Source organism: Pelobates fuscus, chromosome 4, assembly GCF_036172605.1.
Source record: "Pelobates fuscus isolate aPelFus1 chromosome 4, aPelFus1.pri, whole genome shotgun sequence".
Lineage (NCBI taxonomy): Eukaryota > Metazoa > Chordata > Amphibia > Anura > Pelobatidae > Pelobates > Pelobates fuscus.
The window spans coordinates 126,030,224-126,048,088 of NC_086320.1; the positions used below are offsets into that span (position 1 = coordinate 126,030,224).

Consider the following 17,865-nt stretch of genomic DNA (forward strand, 5'->3'; position numbering starts at 1 on the left):
TAGTTGTTGCAAAGGAGTACATTTTCCAGTGACATCTGCCAGATAAATACATGTGTACCCTGATCACATTCTGGTGGGATATTGTATGGATATGGACAGCTCTAGCATGACAAAAGACTTCCGATGTCCATGCAAATGTTTTTGATTTGGCTACTGTGACCCGACAACTCACGGCACAGAATGCTGTCACCATACAACTCGATAGGACAGAATGCTGTCACCATAGAATGACAGGGGCATGATCTATATATTAAAACTGCTTCATTAAGCTTAAAGGGACACTATAGCCACCAGAACAACTACAGTTTATTGTATTTGTTCTGGTGAGTAGAATCATTCCCTTCAAGCTTTTTGCAGTAAACACTGTGTTTTCACAGAAAATGCCATGTTTTCATTACAGTCTAGGGATAACTCCACTGGCCACATCTCAGATGGCAACTAGAGATGCTTCCTGTGGCAGTGTTGCACATTGTGCAGCACTGCCATTCATTGTATCCACCCTCTGCATGCAGACACTGAACTTTCCTCATATAGATGCATTGATGCAATATATTTCTATGAGAAAATGCTGGTCAGGGCTGTGTTTGGTTTGTGCTGGCTCTGCCCCTGATTTGCCTCCTTGACAGTGTCAGCCAATCCTATGTGAAAGCACTGTGATAGGCTCAGAGAATCATTTCTGATTATGTCAGCCAAGCAGGCAGATCAGGGGCAGAGCCAGAAGCTGCAGACTTGAATAAAAGTAAAATTGTATTATATTTAGGTTGGGTCAGATACAGGTTTGTGTTCCTGATCCTATAGTGTCTCTTTAAATCACAGCAAGGATTAATGTGAAAATGCATTCCACAGGAACAGATTTCTGTTTGCATTACGTACTTTGAGCCTTGAGTTTGAAAACTCTTCATACTGCCATACTTTCAGTTATTCTGTAGTATCTGGCAGGACAATACAATGCATGCCTGGCTTATATAAGTATCGTTTTTTTTTTGTTTTTTTAAACTCCATTTCACATAGGTTCATAAAAAAGCTTCACTCATTGGTGTGCTGTCTTATGAATAAAAAAAAAAGTTAATTATCTCACACTGGATGCATGCAATCACATTCTTGCAAATATAAATGCTGCCCAGGTTACCCTGAACTGGTATCCTGAAAAACTAGAGAACACTTCTATAAACTATCAGTTGTAAATCCTTTGACCATGAAAGAAGGTTACATTTTTTTAACTGTGTGCAATTTTCACAAATGAACCACATTGAACAGGTGTTACAACAACCATAACATAGTGCCAGGTGCAAGTTTTACCTGACAAGTCAAAACTGTAAGACATGCTAAGGGGCCGTATTACTGGAAAAACAAAAATATAGTATATTAGCACAGGTATATAAACAAAAACACAAACATTTCAGAACAACAGTGCTGGTTTGCTAGATCTGAAATGTGAACATCATTATGAATATGGGTAGAAAAACGTGCCACAGACCCACAATGCATGGACACAGGGTTTTCATTCCGTTCTTCAAGGTCAGATTTTCTGAAACCGGTAACCAATGGCCACTAACATTACTAGTATCCAAATATGAATAGCTTTTGGTAAGTTATGTTATGTGCTGTTAGTGGACTTGAGGACAGGCTGCCTCGTCTAGGTAACCTACAGTAATCAAATGAGGCGTGTCCAAGTTAAATTTCCTTAGAGGAAGATTACTATATAACTCAATTCAAGAGAAACTGGCACCTTAGATATCTCAGAAACGTGTGCTTCTATCTTACTCAGGCTGCACACCTCACTCAAATTAAGGTTACATTTGTATTTGCTAAGGTGCGTAAAATTGGGAGTCTCAAGTTCTGAACAGGGTGTATATATTTTCCCACATATTTTGTAAAATTTACAGTATTTAATAATGGTGTGTGTGTGTGTGTAATTATATATCACACACACACACACACACACACATACACTCTCTGTGTCTACAATGCTTCCTGGCACTTACAAAGAGATTTGCGCTGTGCAAAAAGTGGTCTGGGTTAGTTTGGCTGCAGAAACAAGTTCTACAGCAAAGACAAGATAGGTGTAAGCAGTTAGGAAGGGACCTTAGATATACTAATAAATACATCTTTATTTGTACATTTGTCCAATCAAGTACATACCTAGTTTGCTCCGCCTCATCTCATCTGGGGACACAGGACGCAGCTTTCTCTCAGCTTTGATTTCCTCAAGGATCCGCTCATGGAGACTTCGTGGGCGGGGTGGGGTGGGTTTCAACTTTCTCGCAGACACCTGAATAATAATAATGTCAAAAATAAAAGCATATATTACTCTGTACCTCGAATAATAAATAAATATCCACATTGGAATTGCAGCCTTTTGTGAACTACATGATCCTTAGGCTGGGAAATGTAGTACACAAAGCATATCTTGCCCAATGACCTACGTATATTTAAAGAAACAGAATATATACAATTTTAGCATCTTGTGGACAAACAGCACATATAATTTCAGGTATTAGAGTATAATCACTAAAGAGGGGAAATGTAGGACAATTTAGTCAAAGTTAGCAGTTGGAAAATTCCTATATTTAGACATTTTTGTAAAAAAATGAACACTTTATTTTTAAATTCCAAGTAATTGCCACGATCCTTCATGGAGTCATTAAATGTTCGATTGCTACACTGACAGGGTTATTCCCTAAACTGACAACAGACGGGGGATTCTAAGGTGACTTCAAAGCGAATTTCAAATTTAAGGCCAAAATGAAAACCGACTTGACTTGGTGAATTTGGCTATCGTAGCCAAACTTTTAAACTTCACTTTGAATTCCGAGAAATTGTTACTTTAGTAAAAAAACTGTAAGAAAAGATATTTAACATCTAATGGAACCTAAACTAATCAATCAGTAAGAGAGTCACATATTAATGCAAAAGGTGTTGTTTTTTTTGTAAAGCATGCATCATAGCCTTATCCCTGAGCCTCTTTTAATTGACAAAAGGGAATGTATACATATATTTGAGAATATAGACGTAGGACTGCAGGTGTGGTTTTCTTTGTATTCTATAATATTGCAAGCAATTATTTCATATTGCTCTTTGATGGCATTCTATTTACAGCCAACAGTTAGCCAGCTGTCTTCTCATGAATAATCTGCTTTGATAAGAGATTGCCCAAGAATGGTATTATAGAGCCCCGCTTCTATCACATTTGCAGACATTTAATTCATCAAGTCCTCAGCTAAAAGCACTGAATGCAAGATTACAACAAAGCGAAAATACATACAGGATTAAGGGGAGGTCTGGAACGGATGAAATCCAGGATTATTTCATGAGCACTCTTCTTTAACCTAGGCGGGATATCACCCTGTACCTAAAGCATTATAAAACAAAATATAGAAAGTTTCTTAACGTAGTATAAAGAAAAATGATTGCCGGCCTTCAATGCCAGATTTCTAATATTTCATTAATACATACTGCATATAATTCAATAAAACAATGTAATATATCCCGAGCAAATATCATAAAACAGGAAAAACAGCATAAAATGAAAGTAATGTTATTAAGTTATTTTACATGCAGCGAATCAGCCAAACTACGAGGGTGAAAAGCAACTCAATAACTTCTTTTTTTTTTTACGAGAATCAGCAATGCAAAAAAATCCCCATTAGGAATTAAATAAAAAACAACAATTTTGCACCGCTTGAATAAATCCTCTTACACCAGGTGAAAATTACCCAGAATTCTTATTTTAAATCTCAAATAAAGATGGATACATTTTAAAATACACAGCTTTTGATTTGCTAAATCAGGTATAGACAAAAATGAGGCTTACTGAATCTCCCTGGGAGAACATAAAGTCAGATTATTTTGACACAAGAACGAATATGTTTCAGGTTTTCATGATGCCTGGAGGAACCAAAATTAGTTTTAAGTAATACTGTAATTATTTTCGAGAAGGTATGTAGGTATGAAGTAAATCTACGTCGCCATTAAGCAACGCTGGGTCAGTCGGCTACAACAAAGTTAATAACAAACTCCTGGAAAAAATGTACTACCTCTATTAGAATAATCTGTTTTAGAAAATGTTTCACTATATATTTCCTATTTTCTACGTAATACTACAAAGAGAATAACAAAAGCAATGTTTAACTGTTCCTAACATTATACAAAGACAAGAACATACGGTAATTAACATGCATTTGTTCACTTCCTAATGCAAGGACAATAAAAGAGGAAATATGTATTATATTATACATATATACACATCTTCCCCTCTCTGTTATGTGCCTCTCCATCACTGAAAAATTTACTTCTATCAGACCTGTTCCTCACACTTTCTGTTTTTGGTCTCCTTCCTCTATGCTCCGCTTTTATATTAATATTTATTTATATATTGCCAAAATAGTCAGCAGTGCTCAACAATTATAGAAAGGGAATGATATTTAGCAGTGAAGAAGACACTGCTCAAACAAGCTTACAATCTATGAGGATTTGAGGTAGGCAGATATATGTTGCTAGGTGTCTTGCCCAAGGATCCTTACTAGTGAGACTGTCTCCTTGGTGACCGTGATTCAAAACTGAGTTTCTTTTTGACTATGCATTCAGTTGTATTTCATTAGGTATTTCTGCTTTAGAAATCAGTTATCTTGGAGAATCTCGCCTGACTTACTGTGACTTTCCGTAGAGTGTACCGTTTAAAACGAATGTCATCCATGAGCATCTCGTATGGCGTTAACTCATATTCCGTTGGCAACAAGTTGTACTGGCGTTCCTGAACTTTCTTCAGCTTAACACCATTTCTCAGATCACGCATTACCTGAACCCAAAACAGTGCCTGATAGGAGAAAGGTGAGAAAAAAACCAAAAAAAAACCACATACACAAAACTATTACTCAAAATCCAAAAACAAACAAGGACAGAGCAGTGAGTAACACCAAGCTTTGTGAGGCATTGCTAACTGTTAAAAATATAACTCTGTTTTAAAATAAGGCTTTCTTTAAAAAAAACAAAAAAAAAACAAAACATTTTTTATTGTAGTTTTCCAAACAATACAACAAACTATTAAAAGAAAACAAACATATTTTTGTTGTATGGAGCACAATGCAATGGTTACAACAAACCAGAGTTACACAATCTATTTTACCTTTTAAGTTTTATTAATTATGTCTACTTAAGCATCAAATGCTTTTAAAAAGATTAAAAATAATCTAGGCTTTTAATGAACTAATCAGACACTGCTTTTATATATGGCCATTATTTTTATGGTTTTCTAAGCGTCACATGCAAGGAGAACGACTGGATTTTCAACCATCATTTAATTCAATCTCTAAATCAGTGACTTTGGAGGAATCATTGAAGTATGCTTCTTGGCAAGGTTCCTGTGCAAATATTGATTATTTTCATAGTTTGCAGTAAGGGCTTTTACATCTCAAAATCACATAAACAAACATATTGTGAGATTTTCTATATTTGAGTCTGTGTTCGCCATGACACATGCACTCATAAGCATGTATAATGTGGGGTTTGAAGAAGCTTTGTGAAAAATGAATGACAAATTGTATACAAATAAGGTGATAAAAATCTGAGCACTAAAATGACAAAGAAGGGCCATGTAACAAACAAAAAAACACGAGCACCAATTTTAAAGTAACTGATGTTTTTTCCCCATTCTTTTGACTGCCAGTGTGGGGAATTCATGCTGGTCTAGAAGAAAATGCATCTACTAAATAAAATGACCTAGAGTAAATATTTGGGACTCATCCATGCAAATGCTTACATAGCAACACTGGTAAATTAGAACATCGCACTGATCAGCACATTATTTCCTGTCTAACATGTGGACGTTTCTAATTCCATTTACAAAATGAATGGGAAGATGTTAGGTTAGTTTAGTACAACTTTCATGGTCATGGACTTTCTAAAATTATCAAAAATGCCCCTAATTATTATTCACCATTGTTTTTAAACAAACTGTAGGAATAGATATTCAGTAGGAGTCCAGCAGACATAGAATAGACTCGAGCTAGTGTGAATCCTACGTGTAACATCCTCAAATATATCAGATCAGGTGTACACATTAAACAAAAGTCCAATTTGTCTTCTAGGTTAGCATGGCATCACAGGCAAGAGTTTTAAAGGACCCCTAAAACTCTCTTAAAACACTTCATCTCTACCCACAAGGCCGATACCTCACAGTCGCAGGCAAGATAGGCACACACTCATATGCTTTCACCACCCTGTACGCTCCAAACACCCCAACTAACACATTCTGGCAAACAGTACAGGCTCACCTAGCCCTCTTCCCCTCCCACCACTCCATAATCGGCGGCGACTTCAACGCCACCCCATCACCCACAGTAGACAGACGCCGACCACAATCACACAGGCAAAATAGACAACCAACAGCAAAAGCAGACAAACTACTCTCAGCATTCATCTCACGCACACGCCTCATAGACGCATGGAGAGCCAAGCACCCCACAGCCCTAGACTACACCTTCTTTTCGCACCCACACCAATCACACTCCCGTATAGACCTCTTTCTCATATCACCATCACTAGCGCCCATGGCCCAAAACACAACAATAGGCCCCATCACATGGTCAGACCATGCCGAAATAACACTAACGCTTAACCTACCAGGAACGGCGAGACCCTGGACATGGCGCCTAAACCCACTCCTCTTACACAACCCACTGATCAGACAATCGATTGACAAAGCCATAATTGAATACTTCCAAATCAACAAAGACACAGCAACCTCCGAAGGGAACCTCTGGGCAGCGCACAAAGCTGTAATTAGGGGAGCCTTAATCAACCAAGCAACGATACACAAAAAAAAGCAGGTAGCTCTCCTAGAACAAACATTGCAGGCCCTAAGAACCCTGGAGGCCAAACATAAAATAGACCCAACACAAGAGCTTAACGAGCAAATCAAAAATTGCCAAACCAAGATTAAAGAATACATGGCGAAAGACTCGACCAAAGCGCTACTCTGGACAAAACAGCTTTACTATGACAAGGCTAACAAAGCGGACACATTGCTCGCCCGCAAACTCAAACAACGTCACGAAAATAAACAGATACATAAAATAACTACCCCAAGTGGGGAAATCACAGAAGCTCCTGAAAGAATCGCCAGAATCTTTCAAGACTACTTCAGTACCCTGTATGACCACTCTCCAGAAACACGACACCACCCTATGATGGCCAAAACACTAATAGACCAATACCTAACCCAAGTACCACTACCCTCTCTAGCCACAGAAGCGGCACAGGCCCTGGCAAGCCCCATAACACCAGAAGAACTTGCAGGAAAGATAAAAGCGCTAAAACCCAACAAGAGCCCAGGCCCAGATGGGTTCACTGGGTTATATTACAAGACATTCGCCCCCATCCTAATCCCACACCTTTGCACACTATACAACACCATACTGCAGGGAGACCAATTACCGAAAGAAATGCTACATGCGAATGTATGCCTCCTACCCAAACCTAACAAAACAAATCTCGAACCTGGACACTACCGACCAATCTCGCTCCTAAATGTGGATATTAAATTATTCACCAAAATCCTCGCAGACCGCCTAAGTCCCAACCTACCCAAACTAATACACCCAGATCAAGTGGGCTTCATACCGACACGACAGGCAAGCGACAATACAAGACGGACATACAACCTCATCTGGACAGCCCACACGAAACACATCCCAGCTCTCTTCCTAGCACTGGACGCCGAAAAGGCATTTGACAGGCTGTTATGGCCCTTCCTATTCGCCACCTTAGAAAAATTCGGATTCCCACAAAGATTCATAAAAGCATTACAAGTACTCTATGCCTCACCACAAGCTCACCTCCTCCTCCCACTCACACACCCCCCGACCTTCACAATCCATAACGGTACACGTCAGGGATGCCCACTCTCCCCAGTGCTCTTCGCTTTGTCCCTAGAACCACTCCTACAAACTCTCAGACTCAATAGGGACGTAAAAGGAATGAAAATACGTGAGGAAGAATATAAAACGGCGGCATACGCAGATGACCTGCTCCTCACAATCACAGAACCAGCAACATCCCTACCACCACTCCTCGACGCCCTAGACGCATACGCCAAGGTCTCGGGATACAAGCTCAACATCAACAAAACAGAGGCCCTCCCAATACACATAGACCCCACCACCAAGACAGCCATACACGACATATACCCTTTCGACCTCACACTCACTCAAATAAAATATCTGGGTATAACTATCCCGGCAGACCTTTCACGTTGCTACGACCTGAATTACACACCCACGATACAAAACATCGCCCGCGACATAGAGAGATGGCAAAACATGCCAATATCCTGGCTAGGACGGTTGGCATCTGTCAAAATGAATGCCTTACCGCGACTTTTATACCTGTTCCAAACTCGTCCGATCCTAATACGCTCCACAGATTTCAAACAGCTGCAAACTCAGATTGATAAATTTATATGGGCTAACAGACGCGCCAGAATAAAAAGACAAACCCTATACATACCCAACAAACAAGGCGGTCTAGGCCTACCACACCTCACCCACTATTATCAGGCGGCACAATTAACACAAGCACAGAATTGGCACGTACCAGCAGGGACAAAGAGATGGGTCAATCTAGAACATGACATTTTTGGCAGGGATTTCCCCTCCATGTATATATGGCTACCTGGACCGGCGAGACCCCCCCTACCCCAAACATCCCCAGCAATCCTAAATACTATCAATATATGGGATAAAATAACGCGGAAAAGTGGAATGACAACCCAACCATCACCGCTAACCCCCATACTTCGGAACACACAATTCCCACCGGGCATGATGCCCAAAGATTTCACCCGCTTCGAAGATAATGACCTCACTAGGCTATACCACTTCTACAAAGATGGCCAACCGATCCCATTCACAGAACTCCCACAAACCACTCCTTTCCGCACCTTTTACATGTTCCGCCACTTACAAATAAAAAGCTTTCTGGAAACTCCGACAATAAAACAGGGGGGGACCAGAATGAAGACGCTGTTTGAAAAACAATGCTTACAAACACCAGCACGCAGAGGCCAAATCTCAGAGATATACTCACACATAATACAACACATTAAAGACGGAGCACTCACATACGTGTCGGCTTGGGAGAGGGACATAGGCCCGGCGGAAGACCCATCAGACTGGGCAGATATATGGGAAGCCACAGCTACCATCTCAATATGCGTTAACCATAAAGAACAAGCTTACAAGACGCTCATGAGGTGGTATCTCACCCCCCTAAAACTCAAACAGATGGGCAGGTCAGATGACGATGCATGCTGAAAGGGCTGTGGACAGAAGGGAACGTACCTCCACATGTGGTGGGAGTGTCCCCACACAGCGCAGCTATGGCAACAGACAGCCACCATGGTATCACAGGTCTTACATACAAACATCCCAATGGACCCATGGATATGGCTCTTGTCCAAACCCCTGGCAGGCACTCCAAGAGCCCAAAACAAACTCATCGCCAAAATTGCCCTGGCCACTAGAAGAGCAATTGCAGAAAAATGGGGGGAGCCCGGATACTCCAACAATAGACACAATCAAGCGGAAAATCAAAGACACCATAAAAATGGACGAAATGTCCGCCCTATTACATGACACAACCAAATAACTTCAACAAGATATGGGACCCTTGGTTCTATGAATTCCCAACCCTACCTTAAATACCAGGAAGGGGACAATCCCCACACGTTGATGCAACAGACACACTTACCGCAAGACATGGGTCAACTCATAACACATCCCCCAACGTACAACCTACCCACTAACCATACAGCATACAAACCACCCCTTCATAAGGAGAATAATTACTAACAACCGACACCCAAAAACACCAAGCAAATAAAGGGCAAAACCACTCCAGAACCACGCAAGCAAAAGGGGGGAGAAAGTAAACATATGGAACAGTTCATTAAGGGCAAATGACAAATAGCCACCCTCTAAACAAGGGGGAGCAAGACAAAACGGTCTATCCCAAGGGACGCACAATGCAACCCCAACACACTCCAAATCGAAACTATAACATAAGGCAACACCCACATATACGACTAAGCAACAACAAAGAAGACCACTCACAAACCATCCAAAAGGCTACACAAGCTCACAAGCGACAGAGACGAACAATCGTACACACGCCCCTCAACTCACACCTCTCCACACCCACGGACACCAAAGAGAAGTGCTACAACCCAACAATCCAAACCTACCTACCCGTAAACTCATGTAACCGAAAGGTACACCACAAACACGACCCAAAACCTAGCAAGAAGATATTACATGGGATTAAAGACTAAAGGGCAAGACGACAGGGTACCCTACCCCCCTTCCCCTTTTCTTTCTGTACCCCACCCCATCCAGTAGACAATGGAAATACCATATAGAACACAAAGGAAACAACGGGTAAATACACACATAAACGCAAACACCCAAAAGAAGGATGTAACCAAATGTATTGAAAATGGTACGACAAGAAAAACCAATGCAAACGCTGTATGCATCAAATTGTAACTGTCTACCCCCTCTTCCTCTTCTGTATCCCCACCCCCCGAAAAAAAAAAAAAAAAAAGAAAACTGAAAACTTTATAAATAAAGAATTTATAAAAAAAAAAAAAAAAACACTTCATCTCTATAGTCCTTTAGTTTTAACCCTGCAGTGTTAAAAATTGCAGTTTCTAGAAAACATCTTCAGCCACAAAGGCTACTTTCTTTACAATGACCGAATGGTACTCAGTCATGTGACCAAATGCAGCAAGCATGTGCATCAGTCACCAATGTTCCTGTTTGAGGAGCACTGGACTGGTGCATTGGAAAATAGAGACGGATGATGTCTTGGGAAGAGCATGGCGAGGGTTTCGGCACTCAAGAAAATGTTATGCTTTTCAAATTGTTTTCCTTCCAGCTCTTTACTGAAAACGGCTATTGGGAGGTGGCTAAATTATTTAATCAGGCACTAGGACACTATAGTAGTAGAAATACATATTTGTATTCCACAGCTATTGTGTTTCTTTAATCATTTGCAATACTAAGGTTAGACACGCATCCCAGACAATGGAGTTCACAAACATCTGGGTTGTGAAGGTTGGCCATCACTCCCCTAGTTACAGAATCCAACAATCTGTACCCAGTGAATTTATAATGCATTAAGTATATTTAAAAACAGATAAAAAAAAATCTCAAATGCATCACAGGCTTAAAAGCAACAGCATGATGATCAAGGAAATTTTTTCTACAAATAGTTGGTACAAAATCTAGTTATTGCACAGTGTCAGAAAAAAGCTTTTAAAATATAGTATTTTACCCAGTCAGCATTTTGTAAATCATCTAGGTCAGCTCCACCTCGATCAGTTGTATCCTTCTCCATTTGAATCTTTCTTAAACTCTAGAATACAAAAACAGTAATTAATATACACTTTTGTACAGTTATAAATAAATGCAGAAAAAGGCTATGAATGCTTAACAGATACAATGCACTGCAGACAGATGAATACACTAACCTTTGTTCATTCATTCCTTTTTTTGGATACAGTACTCATTTGAAAACATGCAGTTTAGAGGTTGTCAAGTCAAAAGAACAATACCAGCGTGTAGTGGTTATGGTGCAAAGAGTGACCAGTGTGTACTTACCTCGGGTCCATAGCAACCTAAACATAAGACGGTGGCTCCTGCAAAGAGCTTTCATTAGCTATACTAAGCCAAGTAACTTTAATATAGTAAAGTTCGTCGCTACCATTAGTGGTGCAAGGAAGTACAAACCCGGTGTCAGGGTCATGAGTGCCCAAGGCTCACTGATGCATGTGGTGAGCAAAGGCTAGCCCTTCTGGTCCAATCAAACAGAAAAGATACAGTAGGTCAAACTGCTGAAAACCGTAATGCTGGCCATGATAGAAAGGTGTCAGAACACACAGTGCATTGGAAGGGGCTGTGAGCCGCAGACTGGTCACAGTGCCCTGTACCTTCAATGGGAACGTGAGTGTCAGAACTGGACCATGGAGCAATAGAAGTAGGTTGCCTGATGACACACACTTTCTTTTAGAACAGGTGGATGGACAGGTGTGTGTGCGTCTTTCACCTGGTGAAGGGATGACAGCTGTATGCACTATGGGAAGAAGGCAAGCGGGTGGACTGGTCATTGTTCTGTTGGGAAGCCTTGAGTCCGGGCATTTATATGGATATTACTTTGACACGTACCAACTACCTAGAGATTGTTGCCGATCACTTATGCAACACGCAATAGTGTTCCCTAATGGCAGTGGACTCTTTCAGCAGGATACCACATCACAAAATTTGTTCAGGATTGGTATCAGGAACAGGACAAAAATATGGCATCCAAATCCCTCAATCTGTGGGATGTGCTGGAACAACAAGTCTGATCAATAGGGGCCCCACCTTGCAACTGGCAGGACTTAGGACCCCCTGCTAGGTGCCAGATACCACATGACACATTCAGGGGGTCTTGAAGAGTCCATGCCTCAACACATCAGAGTTGTTTTGGCAGCACAAGTGGGATCTACAAGATATTAGGCAGGTGGATTTAATGTTGTGGCTGATCAGGATATGCTATAATTACTAACCAGAAAAAACATGTACATCATTACAAACTCTATGAGATTCTGCACAGATTATACAAATTATCTCCACTGAAGCATGCTTGTGTTGCTTAGACACTCGAGTTCTGCTTTATTTTCCTTTTACGTTTCCATAAATGTCTCCCACTCCACTGTACTGAATCTGGCCTTTTCTGTTCACATAAAGAAGCTGTTTCTTGGAAGAAGATGAATTAGGCTGTTTTAACACAGTGCTGCCTTTCATAGTACGTATGCTAAATGTTAATGTTTGAAGGGCTGTTGTCTCTCTTCTAGGCCAAATGAAGTAGACAGGCAAGGAAATGTTATGCTAGCAGAACATCAACAAAGGATTCGCTTTTATAGTTAACAAACAAGTCACTGCATAATTACCATGCTCCCCCAATTAAAGAGGTACTATAGTCATCACTTCAGCTTAATGTAGTGGTACTGGTGTCTATAGCATGTTCCTGCAGTGTTAGCACTGTAAACATTTCAGAGAAAAGACCAGTGCTGTGGAGTCGGTAGATATATGTTCTGACTCCGACTCCTCAGCTTTTTGTTTTAAATATTTTTATTGTTATCACAATATAAATGCGGGTTTCAAGTATAATACGGTTAAAGCGGGTAGTCGCCTGCGCAGAGGCGTGCTTATTAAAGTTTCAGTTAACATGGGGCAAACATATTGCGGATTTGTCTGAATATCATGTAATTGCCTGCGCAGAGGCGTATGAGTCATCATAGGCATGTAGGTAGGCAGTAGTAAGATAAGCGGGTAAACGAGGGCAGATAAACTAAGAGTCAGCGCCAATGAACAGAACAATGTATAAGCATTATCTCTTATCATTTTTGCATCATTAACAGCAGGAGCATAGTTAACACCCTGTATCATGTCAGTGCCTCATGGCCATGGTATGAGCTAGTCGTTTGTCGTGTAACAGCTCTTAAATAGCCATGATGCATGCATGCAATAATAAAGGAGGCATATTGGTTAAAAAACAACATTGATAAACATATTTATACGACTATAGTAAAGGCCATTAACGGCAGGTATCTAAACAGTTGTTCTGTCTATGTTTTGAATGCAGAGTGTTAAGAACATTTGCAAGTCAGACAGTATATAAGCTGCAGTGCTAGTGCTATCAACATTTCAAACGCATTCTAATTATTGGGAATTGCCTGGCATCGTGTATAGTGAAGCTATCTGGTTTTCCAGTATGCAGAGATATGCGACTTTACAGCTTATCATGTAACTGGCAGCTATTATGTATGCGGCAATAGGCAGCGTCGGTCTTTGGCCCCTAGGGGCAATATAGCATAGACTGGGTTCCTTTAGCATTTTAAGTTAGCATGGTAATGGCAGATTGGCATCAAATAGGCATAGTAAGTAAAAACTGAATGACATTGTAGTGTCCTGTTGCCCAGTCATTAAGGTGTTTCACCAGTTATCGTTCCATGGAACTAGTTTAAGAGTCTCTCCACTGGAGGTGGCGATGTAATGCCTGATGTGAAGCACTGTCCAGCGCGGGGCCAATGGACCCACCCGGTATAGCATTGCCGTGGCCTCTTGCAGGCTTGTGTCCGGGTGTATATGCTTGCCTAGCTGGTTATTCAGTGCAGGACCCCTCCCGCCTCCCCGGCGTGACCAACCCCCCCTTTGTTCCACTCCAGGTCTGCTCCGGCCGGTCGGCCCGGAGAGTAGCAGTGCTGTGGGCACTCAAGGATAGCAGCAGCCCGGCAGACTCCCACCCCTGAAAAGTCCTCGGGCCCCTCATCCCCTGCACCTCCCCATCACCTGCAGTTCCCCGGTGAAGCTCCAGCTCCGTTGTGCCTCCCCCTTCTCCGGTCACATACTTGTCGCCGGTGTTCGCCTCCCCGGCTACCAGTCCACCGGGGGTCCAGCTCGCCCCGGCTCCACAGGGCTCTCAGAGTTGGGGGCAGACCTCCCTGAACCACCACCAAATCCAGGGGTTAGAGCCGGCTCCGCGTCGACCTTTCTGCTGCCCGGAGGGGTCCAACTGTGGGATCAGTCCCCCCGGTAGGCCAGGGCGACCCCGCCTGATTCCCAGTAGTGTGTGCGCAGAGTAGCAATCTTGGCGCCACGTGGGAAAGGGCTCCCCAGTGTGTAGGTCCTCCGCCTCCAGTCTCCGGAGTGTTGACTCGTGGGCCGGGATCACCCCCGCCGGCCCGAGGGGGGGGGGGGGGGAAAACGGGGCCGGACCCCCTCCTCTCCCTCAGCCATCCGATCTCGTGGCTCCTGCCGTCTCCTTGTGCGGGTATGTCCCATGGGCTCAGCTCGGTCGGGTCGTGCGGCTGTGGCTTAGTGGGTGTCGCTGTAACTTGCTCCTGTGTCTCTCCCCGCTCAGGGCTTGTTTTTGCCCCTTCTCCGGATGGGTTTTGGTGCAGTGTTGTGGCGTTTTTTGTAGCGTTTTTAAGCGTTTTTAGGCGTTTTTAGGCAATCCAGAGCCAGAGCTGACATGGCTTGCTGCCGCTCGGCTCGGCGGCTCGGCCCCGCCCCCCTCCTCAGCTTTTTGTACTTCCGACTCAGACTTAATATGCAAATGTATTTTATACATTCCTTGAAGGAAAGAAAGGCAACATACATGTCATTACCACAGGACTACTGGTTGGGAAGCTAACAGTCTACTGTATTGAACAGTTTAAGCAAAAGACAAACACAATGAAAACAACAAAGTTTTATAAAAATGTTTTTATTAATCAATCAAGTGGCTGGATAGTAGCAGCAGGCATAAACATCAGGAACAGGAACTTTACCAGTTAAAAAATACAAACCACGTTATTTGGTTGTTTTAGAACAAAAACAAAGCTTATCTATATGAACCAAAAACTAAATCTGTAAAACCTAGAAATATCTTGAAATGTAGTTATAGGCTTAGCAAGTGCAAATCAATTCAATGTAGAGTTCGAAGGAAGAGAATTGCCTCTACCAGATCCTCTTTCATAGAGGCTCTTAAGTCAGACTTTATTATTTTTAGGGGTGAAAATAATCTTTCGACACTGACTTGGGTGGGTGGCATTGCAGTAACTATTCTGGCTACATCACTAACGATCTCTGGATAAACAAGGATGGCTTCTTCAACAGTAAGTTTTGATGAGCGATCATACTTTTCAACTTCTTTTAGTGCTTCATAAAACTCCTGTTGGAATTTTTTTATTTGGACATTTACTGGTTCTGTAACGCTTATGCGACTTCGCTTTCTTTTAGAACCTTCCATTTGGTCTAATTAGGAATCAAAATCTAATTCTTCGTTTGAAGAAGATGATCCTGATTTAACACTATTGCTTAAAAGAACTTCATCCAGTGGAGGTAATTCCGGTCGTAATCCCTTCATGCGAACTGCTACATCATAGAGGGCCTTTTTCCCAGTAGCAGTCTGTTCACTGTTCAACAAAAGTCGTCTCATTGGGTCGACATAAATAGCCGCTAACAAGATTTAATTTTCCAGCAAAAGACATCATTGAAGATGCAATGCCCTCAGCTAATAACCCCCCATTTTTGTTCAGGCGATATAACAGGCTCTTCCATTCCAAGAGGAATTTACCCGGGGTTATATTGTCACATTGCAAACTCTTGGTGACAGTGAAGGGGTGAGAAAGAAGGGTCTCCAGCTCTTTTGTTTGTGTCCACTGGCTTTCAGTTAATGCAAGATTTCATTGTCCATTTCTTCTATGAAGTCTTTAAGTTCAAGCAAACGCTTCACCATTAAATAAGTGCTTCACCAGCGAGTTGTCCTGCAAAAAACATATTTACTTAATCCCTTATCAGTGAGAGGCTAGGTTACCCATGGGCGCTGCGTTCCCTGTAACAGCAGAACACAACACTATGGAAAGTATAAGTATTGCCGCTCCTAATTGTGCGTTGCATGCCATATAGTGAAGCACATGAAAAGCATGCTTCTTCACGGTCATTTAACGTGTTCGTTTTGCGGTTACGTGAGGCACTGCATGCATTGGTCTTTATTCTTACAGTAGAGAAGTCATTAATTATAACTTTTTCTGAATTGGGACATTTAAACTTGCTTTTTTTTAATTCCAATCTAAATTTAGTATGAGTAGGAGTCGGAGTCGGCAAACAATGCACCGACTCCGACTCCAGGTACCCAAAATTTCCTCCAACTCCGACTCCTCGACTCCGACTCCACAGCCCTGGAAAAGACAGTGTTTACATAACTGCATAGTGACAATCACTCAGTCAGCCAGCATCATTCCTATCTCAATGCTGCATGGTTTGCTATGTTGGGTGTCTCCAGACTGCATGGAGGTGCTGAACGCTACCCATAGATATGCATAGAGTATTTTGCAGCGCATGCACAATAGCCTCCAAGGCATAAAGATTGACGATCTCCGCCATGGTGGTGGGGTCAGGCAGGACCCACAGCGCTGAGACGGGTGCAGCAGTGGAGAAAAGATAAGTCAAAAATATTTTATCTCCAGTAAGAGGGACTGGTAAGCTAAACATGTATTCTAGCACTATAGTGTTAACAATAAATGTTTGTATTCCTGGTATTCCTGACACTATAATGTTTCTTAATATTGTCTTTTTGTTTCAGACTATTAAACATTTTGGATAATTATCTGCATCCAACATTAATACTATGCGTATAAGTTGAAGAGGTTTATATTTCCACACCTCCAATTTCATAGAGGGCGATTGCAAAATAATTCACACTTAGGGCTGTATTGGGTAATGATCCTGATGAAAGTCCTCCAAGCAGGACTGAAACGTTGATCGCTGTTTTTTTAAACTTTTTTCATTAAACTTTGGACTTTTACAAAACCGTGAGTGCAGCTATCTACTTGAATTTATGGATACTATAGCTGATTTTTGGCTTGCACCCGGTCATTAAGGGATATGGCTGCTCACCAGACTTAAAAAACAAAACAAAAAAATGTATTTAATAATGTTAAAAAACGACCAGAACGTTGTATTTGTTTTTTTGTCCATTTGATCCATTAAATATATATATTTTTTGTTATTTTGCAAATGCATTGTGGAGCCTGTACTTTGGCTATTTTTACAAATATTATTGAGATTTTGAATCCTGCAAACCCCTTTGCTTCAACAACCTGAATTATGCATTTACTACAAGATTCCTTTAGTATAATGTCAATGAGGAAAGAGAGCTACATGCTGCTCTATCCATACTATTGCTTAATTCAGGCAGATTATTAAACATACACCCCGCAGAGAAGCAACTCTACTGTATACAAATTATATTAGCGACATGCTAAATATGCACCCAGTGTTC

At 41.5% G+C, this 17,865-nt stretch overlaps 1 protein-coding gene across 7 annotated transcripts in view; it reads right to left on the minus strand.

The window, feature by feature from the left end:
• SPIRE1 (spire type actin nucleation factor 1) overlaps positions 1 to 17,865 on the minus strand; it is a 183,631-nt gene that overhangs the window by 36,040 nt on the left and 129,726 nt on the right. For 4 of the 7 annotated variants that reach the window (XM_063451583.1, XM_063451584.1, XM_063451587.1 and 1 more), the window contains exons 5-9: positions 11,332 to 11,412; positions 4,652 to 4,816; positions 3,266 to 3,352; positions 2,143 to 2,272; positions 1,300 to 1,341 (exon numbers count right to left, since the gene is read on the minus strand). In XM_063451583.1, the coding sequence (XP_063307653.1) occupies positions 1,300 to 1,341; positions 2,143 to 2,272; positions 3,266 to 3,352; positions 4,652 to 4,816; positions 11,332 to 11,412 (505 nt within the window). The remainder of the gene's footprint in view (positions 1 to 1,299; positions 1,342 to 2,142; positions 2,273 to 3,265; positions 3,353 to 4,651; positions 4,817 to 11,331; positions 11,413 to 17,865) is intronic. The other 3 variants (XM_063451586.1, XM_063451585.1, XM_063451589.1) reach the window with 1 other exon arrangement.